This window comes from Erpetoichthys calabaricus, chromosome 1, assembly GCF_900747795.2.
Source record: "Erpetoichthys calabaricus chromosome 1, fErpCal1.3, whole genome shotgun sequence".
Lineage (NCBI taxonomy): Eukaryota > Metazoa > Chordata > Cladistia > Polypteriformes > Polypteridae > Erpetoichthys > Erpetoichthys calabaricus.
The window spans coordinates 260935148-260947699 of record NC_041394.2 but is presented as its reverse complement, the minus strand read 5'-3'; the positions used below and the strand labels follow the sequence as shown (position 1 = coordinate 260947699).

The 12552-nt window shown below is 39.3% G+C and overlaps 1 protein-coding gene across 7 annotated transcripts in view; it reads right to left on the bottom strand.

Annotated features, from left to right (window-relative positions):
* Positions 1-12552, bottom strand: part of LOC114661334 (suppressor of tumorigenicity 7 protein homolog) — a 260621-nt gene that overhangs the window by 25483 nt on the left and 222586 nt on the right. For all 7 annotated transcript variants that reach the window (XM_028814557.2, XM_051928198.1, XM_028814550.2 and 4 more), the window contains 2 exons: positions 6626-6780; positions 818-915 (listed from right to left, as the gene is read on the bottom strand). In XM_028814557.2, the coding sequence (XP_028670390.1) occupies positions 818-915; positions 6626-6780 (253 nt within the window). The remainder of the gene's footprint in view (positions 1-817; positions 916-6625; positions 6781-12552) is intronic.

The following is a 12552-nucleotide window of genomic DNA, read 5'->3' as shown; positions in this document are numbered from 1 at the left end:
CATTGTCATGTTTGTGATGTAAATCAACAAATTCAAAACATTTAAAAAAATTACATTTTATTATACAGATACCTTGATTCATGAAAGGTCAAGAAAAAATGTCTTGTAGAATTTGGAACACATCTTCAAAAATATTATTAAAGGTCAAAATATACTTGCAAAAAATGAAATCATGAATTAAATTAGTGGTGGAAAAAGTATTCTATTCCAGTTTCATTCCAATATTATTTTCCTGCCAGAAGATGTGTCAAAAAGTGGAACGCCCTACGTATATAGTCAGAGCTAGTGAGACAACATCATCAGTAACAGGAGAATGGCATGAGCCCATCATGGCACCAGGTCCAGGCTTCTGCCATTATAACTAATGTTTTGGGCCTGTTTGCTGTGCACACATTTGTAAACCTTAATGATCTTTCTTAAAATTGTTCTAATCATTCATTGAGCATCATTATTGGGTTATTTTTTCTTCTTTGCTGAACCTAACACACAAATTCATGTACTTAAAGTAGATTTTTAATTTGGCATATAAAGTGATCACTTTAATAAAAAAAGGAATTCTTTTAAAAACTTGGAATCAGCTTTTTATGTCAAATTAGCAGTGACCAGTAACTACAATGATGTATTGAAAAAGCAAATACACTGGAAGTTCAACAGCACAAAGATGGATGAGACAGTTATCTTGTAGCACGTGCCATTCACTAAAGACAGCCACCAATACAGACACAATATAATTAGCGTCACTAAGGGATGGTGATATCAGAAACAAGGATTTATGGGACAGCATTGCTGATGTATTTCAAATCTCAAGTATACTTACGTCTCTCATCATTTTTACTGCTTCTCTTGTCCTTCCCAGCTTCCGTGCACACATTGCTAACCTCCTTTTGATGTACACTAATACATTTGTGTCCCTTCCTAGAGTTATTAAACACAGAAACAAAATGTTTTACAAAGCAACCAGTCTGTGAGTTTATGTACAAGTGTCAGCAAGCTAAGGAAGTGAAATGAAAATGACTTCTTTACTAGTTCTATATTTTCAGCATGCAAAGGTTTTGTGCAACTTCATAGTTGATTTTGGCATAAAATACAGAACTTAACAGATAAATGATGGTAGTGGTGTGGATTAGTGATACATACCATTTCAACTAGACACTTCAAGAAAATAAATAAATAAACAAAAAGCTGTACCTACAGTCTGTCTTGGGTTGAAGCTAAAACCTAACTGCAATAGGGTACCATCATGTAATGGTCAGTGCATGGTGCAGGATTTTAAGCATCTGTAGCTACTTGTAGAGGATGATGTACTAAAAATGGGAAGGGAAAAGCTTGTATAGGAACTTCATTATTCTCTATGCAATTTCATTCCAGGCAGTTATGCTTGAGATGCCCTCAAAGTCATCAAAAAATGGAATGAAATTTGGTCATCAGTTTTAGAAAATGTACATAAAGTTTAAAAATGTAATGTATAAATAGGTATTGATGTGATTTCCATTTATAAATCTACAAGCTGTGGTATAACTAGACTTTTATTTAAGGGACAGCAGTACATTTGTAATATGGATGCATTAGTTAGCACCCTTGATATTTTAAGTACAGTTTACATTTGCCTTTTGGGTAGAGGACAGGAAAAGTTGAGGAAGGGATGTAAGTGTGAATACTACAGCACTAATGACACATGTCAACAGTCATGGCTGCAGATCTGCCAAAGTTCTGTGTAACATTAAAAGATCCCACTCTTTACGCAGCAAAGCTTACTGAGTAAGACAATGAAAATTAAACCAAAATGCTGCTGGTTCAGTTCATAACTCTGACCCTCAGCAAGTCACTTAAACTGCCAGTGCTCCTCATGTTAAAAAATATATAAAAAGTAATATATCTCTGCATTTGTAATACACTTCTTTACAGCCTGAGATGTTCTGTGAAAGGAAATAAATTTTAAAATATATTGGCTAACATGCCAATTTCTCAGTACAGTAGGTCAGCCAACAACTAATAATTGTGACCACACATATTGAGCTTTCAAAGCTACTCATTCAGTTAATGCATTCGGAAACTGCACTGCTTTCTAGCAATTACAAGTTCAAAAAAAAAAAGCACCTGTCATAATGCAAATGTGAATTTCAAATCGGATCTTCAATAAGCGTTTAAAGATAAAGGGGTTTCTTACAGTCATAGATTTCAAGTCTACTTAGAAAGTTTATGTAATACTCAAATGATGAGCTAACAGAACAAAAATACTGATATGTTACAAGAAATCAAGCGAGAAACTGATAAAAATTAAAATGTATGCTTTGATATACAGTGATGGGAGGAATGAGAGCTAGCCTGTTAACATTAACAATGCACTTGTCTGGTCTGAAAGGCTGAAAATTGTGCATTGTTGAACAACTTGTCCATTTCAGGTTGAGAAAATAATTCATGTATGCTTACTGATCAGTAAAATCCTGCAATGTGCTTAAATGGGAAAAATGTATTTGCATTTACCATACTTGCAGATGTGCACATGAATTTGAAGACTCGTAAAGTGATACTTCTTGCAGTTGTGTTCATGTCTTTTTTGCTTTCAGATGGACCTAAATGTACCTGAACATGGACAAGCTAGATAAAGACTTGGACTGTGCATCAAATTTTAAATTAACTAGGGGGCTTCACCCCCCACTCGCTTAGCTCGCCAACCCCCCCTCCCGCACTATGCGCCGTTGTGAAGAGGGGGTCTGAATGCACCCGAAGGACATGTGGCCGCTCCTCTGAAACCCCTCTTAAACGGTGATACAATGGGAGACAAGCATTTTTTTTTTTAACTTCCTCTTTGCTGCCGTGCCGTGTGATCTGCATTTCGTGCGGCGCTTTGAACATTTAAATGCCTGTACATTAGCTGTCCTTTTGTCTCACTACCTTGTCTCTCTTCTCCCCCCAGACATCCTCAAACACTATTCGATCTGTTTTCGCTATCTCGTTATTTCACCGAGTAATAGTTTCCATTTGTTTGCGATCTTTACTATCATTTTTGTGAGACTTTCGAATTTTCCTACTTCCATTATCTCTAACCTGCTCTGCATGTGTATCGCGCCAACATTTTTGAATTCTTTACGACATTCTACCGTCTTTTTCCTGCCCTGGGCATGGTTAAATCTCTTAGCACAAAACATTTTTAAGAGCTGAGAGCACAGGAAGTGTGACTGCCAAAAGCATTCCAACAACTGAGAGGTTAGATGACTGTGGTCTTGTTTGAAAATGGTTGTAAGTAGGGTGCGACTTGCAAGAGTCACCGCCTCACGGGACTTGCTTCCAAAGGTTGTAAGTATGATATGACCTGACCGTCTCATGGGACGTGAAAGTGTCTCTCCCCAAGATTTTTTTTTTTTTTATATTAGAGATAATAATAATAATAATAACAAAAAGATAATAAAAATAGAATAAGGCAAAATTCAATTTATGATCAGGGCTAGCCAGAGCATATCCCAAGAATATCAGGTGTGGGGATGTGGGAGGAAATCTGGTATGCCCAAAAAACCCCACAACAACTGAAGGAGAATGAGCAGACTCCACACAGACAATGACTAGATGCTGGATCTGTGAGGCAAACGTGCTAGGCACTGCACCACCATGGCATTCTAGCTTTAAATTAAACTCATCAAAATGTACTGCTGCACATCAGCAAGATTCTGTCTTTATCTAAAGTATTTCAAATATATTCAGGTGAAAATTAAACTGTCAGCTTTCTGTATAGCACTCTATTAACCTTCATTTTGCATTTTCTTTAAATAAAGTGGCTACACTTTGAAAAAATGTATTTGTGCAATTTCACTTCTAAATATACAGTGGTGTGAAAAACTATTTGCCCCCTTCCTGATTTCTTATTCTTTTGCATGTTTGTCACACAAAATGTTTCTGATCATCAAACACATTTAACCATTAGTCAAATATAACACAAGTAAACACAAAATGCAGTTTGTAAATGGTGGTTTTTATTATTTAGGGAGAAAAAAAAATCCAAACCTACATGGCCCTGTGTGAAAAAGTAATTGCCCCCTGAACCTAATAACTGGTTGGGCCACCCTTAGCAGCAATAACTGCAATCAAGCGTTTGCGATAACTTGCAATGAGTCTTTTACAGCGCTCTGGAGGAATTTTGGCCCACTCATCTTTGCAAAATTGTTGTAATTCAGTTTTATTTGAGGGTTTTCTAGCATGAACCGCCTTTTTAAGGTCATGCCATAGCATCTCGATTGGATTCAGGTCAGGACTTTGACTAGGCCACTCCAAAGTCTACATTTTGTTTTTCTTCAGCCATTCAGAGGTGGATTTGCTGGTGTGTTTTGGGTCATTGTCCTCTTGCAGCACCCAAGATCGCTTCAGCTTGAGTTGACGAACAGATGGCCGGACATTCTCCTTCAGGATTTTTTGGTAGACAGTAGAATTCATGGTTCCATCTATCACAGCAAGCCTTCCAGGTCCTGAAGCAGCAAAACAACCCCAGACCATCACACTACCACCACCATATTTTACTGTTGGTATGATGTTCTTTTTCTGAAATGCTGTGTTCCTTTTACGCCAGATGTAACGGGACATTTGCCTTCCAAAAAGTTCAACTTTTGACTCATCAGTCCACAAGGTATTTTCCCAAAAGTCTTGGCAATCATTGAGATGTTTCTTAGCAAAATTGAGACGAGCCCTAATGTTCTTTTTGCTTAACAGTGGTTTGCGTCTTGGAAATCTGCCATGCAGGCCGTTTTTGCCCAGTCTCTTTCTTATGGTGGAGTCGTGAACACTGACCTTAATTGAGGCAAGTGAGGCCTGCAGTTCTTTAGACGTTGTCCTGGGGTCTTTTGTGACCTCTCGGATGAGTCGTCTCTGCGCTCTTGGGGTAATTTTGGTCGGCCGGCCACTCCTGGAAGGTTCACCACTGTTCCATGTTTTTGCCATTTGTGGATAATGGCTCTCACTGTGGTTCGCTGGAGTCCCAAAGCTTTAGAAATGGCTTTATAACCTTTACCAGACTGATAGATCTCAATTACGTCTGTTCTCATTTGTTCCTGAATTTCTTTGGATCTTGGCATGATGTCTAGCTTTTGAGGTGCTTTTGGTCTACTTCTCTGTGTCAGGCAGCTCCTATTTAAGTGATTTCTTGATTGAAACAGGTGTGGCAGTAATCAGGCCTGGGGGTGGCTACGGAAATTGAACTCAGGTGTGATACACCACAGTTAGGTTATTTTTTAACAAGGGGGCAATTACTTTTTCACACAGGGCCATGTAGGTTTGGATTTTTTTTCTCCCTAAATAATAAACACCATCATTTAAAAACTGCATTTTGTGTTTACTTGTGTTATATTTGACTAATGGTTAAATGTGTTTGATGATCAGAAACATTTTGTGTGACGAACATGCAAAAGAACAAGAAATCAGGAAGGGGGCAAATAGTTTTTCACACCACTGTACAGTACATATCATATGCAAATGCCTGAAGCCTCATTAGAAAGCTAAGAATATAAACTGACAATTTTGGGAAATTACAATATAAATTTCAATTGTAAATGTCTTACATGTGCCAGTATATAGAAATAAGCACTGAAAATTCAAAATGCTTTCTTGATGACCTGATATAGAAGACTAGGCTAGACCTAGACTGTCCTGTAAACGAAGACTTAGAAAAATAAACTAGCCACTAAAAGATTAAAAATATAAAGTATCGCATCAAAATTGTACTCACAGAAAATACCCATGATGCATAATAATATGCAGATTACCACTGCTGCTGATTACTGAGAAAATATCACTATACACACCAAGATGAAATTTGATGGCCCATTATTGTTAGTTATTTTTGTTTTTCCACTTATCATTGCAAATGCACATCATTATTTCAGATATTTCACATATATAATCTCTTTCGATTATTTTTCGAAAAAGGAAATTCAAATAACTAATGTTCAAAAGCCTACATTAATGCAAAACAATTACCTTCATATGAACAAAATAATGAGTAAATGGCAAAATGACTTCCATTCATCAAATCACACTGCTGCCTTTACAAGCTGCTTACTTTGATTAGTCTAGCTTAAATAAATTAAATGTTTAGTGTATGTTATTCCAGCCGAAATTTTTGTCTGCAGACCAAACTCTACGAACGTGGATAGCTAGAGTGAACGTGGCAATTGGTAAATAAAATTCCTTTTATTTATGTATAAGATGTTTGAAGGGGTGGTGATGGGGTTAATAAAAATGACTGACACTGGGCTATTTTTGTCCTTAAAAAAAAAAAAAAGAAAAAACTCCATAAGCACTGCATTTTAACAGTGACACAGATCTTCACAACTTCACTTGCACTTCCTGCTCATTCCCAATGTACACCAATGTAAATGTAGGAGGAATTCCTTTGAACTCCTTCCTGTGGTATTTATTTGTGTTGCAGAGTAGAGCATTGTGTCAATTATTTGCATACATCTAAAATACAGTACATCATACATTTGGAATATAACCAGCAAAAACTATTTGTAAATTGTACATGTTGTCCTTTTGTTATTTTAGTGTTACTTTAAAGAACCTCTGACGCTCAAACTGTAGGAAGCCCATGAACATTTTCCTGTGCCATCATGATTTGACTTTTAAGTAAGTAGTTTCTTACTATGCTGTGCTTCATACTGAGCCCCATGATGCTGCAGCTGTTGACTTCTTCTGTAGCACCCTTCTCCCACCTTCAGTGCCTGTTTAAACAGCTTTTCAGCTTCCACTATTGTTGTAGCCTCCTCTTCGGCGAGAAGGATGTAGGCAGTGGCACAGCTAAGGCAAAGATGAAGAAAGACAATCAGTGCGTTCAAAGACGCTGCGGCTCACCTGTAAATATTTCTTAAAAATGGTGCAAATAACTCGCGCAAACCTTTAGGAATGGAGCTCATATACTATATAATGTAGTTATCAAAAGAAGTACAAATACACAAAAATACACACACAGCAAGCACAGTCATCTCAGTCAAGAGAGTCAAAGAAGACAAAGATCACTGCAAAGAGAAGCACATTCTGCATAAAACATAGGTGAATGAGCCACCTGTACATAGACTTTGCTCATTTTTAATAATTTCAGGGTGAAAAGGGTTGAACAGTCCCACAAAACTGGGTGAGCAGGGGTGTGCAGCTATGTACTACAGTAGGTTGCAAAAGTAAATAGGCCACTTATTTAATGTTTCTGAATAGCAAATCCCACAGTGAAATACCGTTCTCCATGATATTCTGATTTCAAAGCACTGATAGTCAAATTTTTTTTTCCATGTATGAAAAAAAAAAAATCTTAGGAAGGAAAAAAGGAAATGTATTGTATGCATAAGTATTCAGTCACTTTGTAGCGATTCTATGTCTACCAAGGTTGTACTTGCCTTACAACTGGCTTCCACTAATGAATCAATAAAACAACTGTCCCACACTCTTGATAAAAACCCCACACAAGAGAATGACCAAGATGTGGATAAGGAAAAGTTTTTGTGGTCAGATAAGATCATGACAGATCTTTCTGGCCAAAGTTCAAAGAGATATACATTGCTCAAGTGTTACATTGCCCATAGTGAATTATGGTGGTGGAAGCATACACTCAGACCTGATTTTTGTCACCAGGGACTGGGCATCAGGTGAAAATAGAAGAAAGAGAAGGTGGTGGAAAATATAAGCAAATAGTGCAAGAGAGCCTGTTTCAAGTCAGCTAAATGGTGAAAATTGGAACAAAGTTCTTATTTTGGTAAAACGATCATTAAAAACAGAAGACCTATGTAATCTTGGAGTGTCTCAAAGACAAAAAGGGCTATGTCCTATAATTGCCCAATCCAGGCTCTGATCTCAGGCCACTTGTGAGAATCTGTGGCACTGCTTGAAAAGTGTAGGATACAGCTGTAACTGAACTAACTTGAATAACCTGGAGCAAATCTACCTAAAAGAATAAGCTAAAAACAGCATGCATTTATCCCAAAAGACTTCAAGCCATTACTGCTGCTGCAAAAGCCAACATGACAGTAGCTATTAATCATAACAATACCAGTGTGTCTGGAGAATTGACATTGGGGGCTTTCAGGCATGGCCCTGAGATAGGTACCCACAACTGCAAGCACAAAGCTCAGCTTTTCACTCTTTCATTTAGTCAAGAGCATCCCAGCATTTTTGTTGCACCCTTTTCCTGACTTAAGCATTCTCCACTTCAGAACAGTACAATATTCCTGTCATTTCTGCCTAATGGCTGTTTTTTAAATGTTTGGAGAAAAATGGACTGATGGCCAATTACACTCACAAGGCTTAAGGGTTAATTGTTTAACACACTGGCCAAAGAGAAAAATTCAATGACCAAATGCTGTATTGTTCTGTATAGTCAAGCTTCTTTACAACAAACCCAATCTCCTTTATTGGTCTAGCACAGTGTTTCCTAAACTCGGTCCTGGTGAACCCCTGTGGCTGCAGGTTTTTGTTCCAAACAGCTTCTGTTTTTAATTGAACTCCTAGGCTAATTAAGTGAACTGATACTTCCCAAGTTCTCTGTTTAGGGAACAATATAGAAATTAGAAAACTAAGTTTGCTAAAAAAAAATAAAATAAAAATAAAATTAAAATGTACCAAGCAGTTATATAGAAATAATGTATTTCTTTTCTTTTTAACAGTATTTTCATCTTGATTTTCATTCTACTTTCCTGGGTCTTCTAATTGTTTAATTAATCCATTATTTACTCATTAGTGGGTCGGTTGCTAAAGTACTTGCAGCCTTTGATTATTTAGTGTTGTTTGCCTGCGTGTCTGCTCTGCTCGTTTTAAATTGTCATTATTAAGATACAACAAAGGGTGAAAAACTGCACAGAGAAAGGGCAAAGTATAATGAAATCAACAAATGAGAGTTAAGCATTTAAATCTATAGCAAAAGCAGAAATATTTCTAAATGTCTTATAAATGTAAAAATCATGCTGCTATGCTTTTCTGAATGTCGAATAAAAGAAAAAAAAACACCAGCTAATTAAATGAGATCAGTGCTATCAGGGGTTGTCACTGATTAGGAATCCAATTGGGGTTCACCAGGACCGAGTTTGGGAAACACTGGAGCAGATAAGATGGAGAGAAGGAAGGCTGATATATTGTGCGTGCAAGAGACTAAATGGAAGGGAAGTAAGGACAGGTGGATTGGAGGTGGATTCAAATTGTTCTATCATGGTGTGGAAGGGAGGAGAAATGGGGTAGGAGTTATTCTGAAAGAACAGTATGTCAAGAGTGTTTTGGAGGTGAAAAGAGTGTCAGACAGAGTAATGATTATGAAGCTGGAAATTGGAAGTGAGATGATGAATGTTGTAAGTGCATATGCACCGCAAGTTGGGTGTGTGATAGATGAGCAAGATTATTTCTGGAGTGAGTTGGATGAAGTGATGAACAGTGTACCCAAGGGACAGAAAGTGGTGATTGGAGCGGATTTCAATGGTGAATGGAACAGAGGAGATGAGGAGATGATGGGTAGGTATGGTGTCAAGGACAGGAATGAAGAAGGTCAGATGATAGTGGATTTTGCCAAAAGGATGGACATGGCTGTAGTGAATACATATTTTAAGAAGAGGAAGGAATATAGGGTTACATACAAGAGTGGAGGAAGATGCACACAGGTAGATTAGATCCTATACAGAAGAGTTGATCTGAAGGAGATTGAAGACTGCAAAGTGGTGGCAGGTGAAAGTGTAGTTAAGCAGCATAGGATGGTGGTCTGTAGGATGACGTTGGAAATCAAGAAGAGGAAGTGAGTGAGGGCAGAGCTAAGGATCAAATGGTGGAATTTGAAAAAGGAAGACTGCAAGAGTGAGTTTAGGGAGAAGGTGAGACAGGCACTGGGTAGTAGTGAAGAATTACCAGATAGTTGGGAAACTACAGCAGATGTAGTAAGGGTGACAGCAAGAAAGGCGCTTGGCATGACATCTAGACAGAGGAAGGAGAAAAAGGAAACCTGGTGGTGGAATGGCAAAGTACAGGAGAGTATACAGAGGAAGAGGATGGCAAAGAAGAAGTGGGATAGTCAGAGAGATGCAGAAAGTAGACAAGAGTACAAAGAGATAAGGCGCAAGGTGAAGAGAGAGGTGGCGAAGGCTAAAGAAAAGGCGTATGATGAGTTCTATGAAATGTTGGACACTAAGGAGGGAGAAAAGGACCTTTACTGTTTGGCTAGACAGAGGGACTGAGCTGGGAAAGATGTGCAGCAGGTTAGGGTGATAAAGGATAAAGATGGAAATGTACTCACAAGTGAGGAGAGTGTGTTGAGCAGATGGAAAGAGTACTTTGAGAAGCTGATGAATGAAGAGAACGAGAGAGAGAAGAGGTTGGATGATGTGGAGATAGTGATTCAGGAAGTGCAACAGATTAGCAAGGAGGAAGTAAGGACAGCTATGAAAAGAATGAAAAATGGAAGGGCCGTTGGTCCAGATGACATTGTGGAAGCATGGAGATGTTTAGGAGAGATGGCAGTGGAGTTTATAACCAGATTGTTTAATGGGATCTTGGAAAGTGAGAGGATGCCTGAGGAGTGGAGAAGAAGTGTACTGGTGCCGATATTTAAGAATACAGGGGATGTGCAGGACTGCAGTAACTACAGGGGGATAAAATTGATGAGCCACAGCATGAAGTTATGGGAAAGAGTAGTGGAAGCTAGGTTAGGAAATGAGGTGATGATTAGTGGGCAGCTGTATGGTTTCATGCCCAGAAAGAGCACCACAGATGCATTGTTTGCTCTGAGGATGTTGATGGAGAAGTATAGAGAAGGCCAGGAGGACTTGTACTGTGTCTTTGTGGACCTGGAGAAAGCATATGACAAGGGTGCCTCAAGAGGAGCTGTGGTATTGTATGAAAAAGTCAGGAGTGGCAGAGACGTACGTAAGAGTTGTACAGGATATGTACGAGGGAAGTGTGACAGTGGTAAGGTCTGTGGTAGCAGTAACGGATGCATTCAACGTGGAGGTGGGATTACATCAGGGATCGGCTCTGAGCCCTTTCTTATTTGCAATGGTGATGGACAGGAGTCCCTGTGGACTATGATGTTTGCTGATGACATTGTGATCTGTAGCGATAGTAAGGAGCAGGTTGAAGAGAGACACTGGAGAGGTGGAGATATGCTCTAGAGAGGACAGGAATGAAGGTCAGTAGGTACAAGACAGAATACGTGTGTAAATGAGAGGGTGGTCAGTGGAATGGTGAGGATGCAAGGAGTAGAGTTGGCGAAGGTGGATGAGTTTAAATACTTGGGATCAACAGTACAGAGTAATGGGGATTGTGGAAGAGAGGTGAAAAAGAGAGTGCAGGCAGGGTGAAATGGGTGGAGAAGAGTGTCAGGAGTGATTTGTGACAGACGGATATCAGCAAGAGTAAAAGGGAAGGTCTACAGGACAGTAGTGAGACCAGCTATGTTATAAGGGTTGGAGACGGTGGCAATGACCAGAAAGCAGGAGACAGAGCTGGAGGTAGCAGAGTTAAAGATGCTAAGATTTGCATTGGGGATGACGAGGATGGATAGGATTAGAAATGAGTACATTAGAGGGTCAGCTCAAGTGGGATGGTTGGGAGACAAAGTCAGAGAAGTTGGTTTGGACATGTGCAGAGGTGACATGCTAAGTACAGTGCATCCGGAAAGTATTCACAGCGCACTTTTTCCACATTTTGTTATGTTACAGCCTTATTCCAAAATGGATTAATTTTTTTCCTCAGAATTCTACACACAACACCCCATAATGACAACGTGAAAAAAGTTTACTTGAGATTTTTGCAAATTTATTAAAAATAAAAAAACTGAGAAAGCACATGTACATAAGTATTCACAGCCTTTGCCATGAAGCTCAAAATTGAGCTCTGGTGCATCCAGTTTCCCCTGATCATCCTTGAGATGTTTCTGCAGCGTAATTGGAGTCCACCTGCGGTAAATTGAGTTGATTGGACATGATTTGGAAAGACACACACCTGTCTATATAAGGTCCCACAGTTGACAGTTCATGTCAGAGCACAAACCAAGCATGAAGTCAAAGGAATTGTCTGTAGACCTCCGAGAGGGGATTTTCTCGAGGCAAAAATCTGGGGAAGGTTGCAGAAACATTTCTGCTGCTTTGAAGGTCCCAATGAGCACAGTGGTATCCATCATCTGTAAGTGGAAGAAGTTCGAAACCACCAGAACTCTTCCTAGAGCCGGCCGGCCATCTAAACTGAGCGATCGGCGGAGAAGGGCCTTAGTCAGGGAGGTGACCAAGAAGCCGATGGTCACTCTGTCAGAGCTCCAGAGGTCCTCTGTGGAGAGAGGAGAACCTTCCAGGAGGACAACCATCTCTGCAGCAATCCACCAATCAGGCCTGTATGGTAGAGTGGCCAGACGGAAGCCACTCCTTAGTTAAAGGCACATGGCAGCCCGCCTGGAGTTTGCCAAAAGGCACCTGAAGGACTCTCAGACCATGAGAAAAAAAATTCTCTGGTCTGATGAGACAAAGATTGAACTCTTTGGTGTGAATGCCAGGCGTCATGTTTGGAGGAAACCAGGCACCGCTCATCACCAAGCCAATACTACCCCTACAGTGA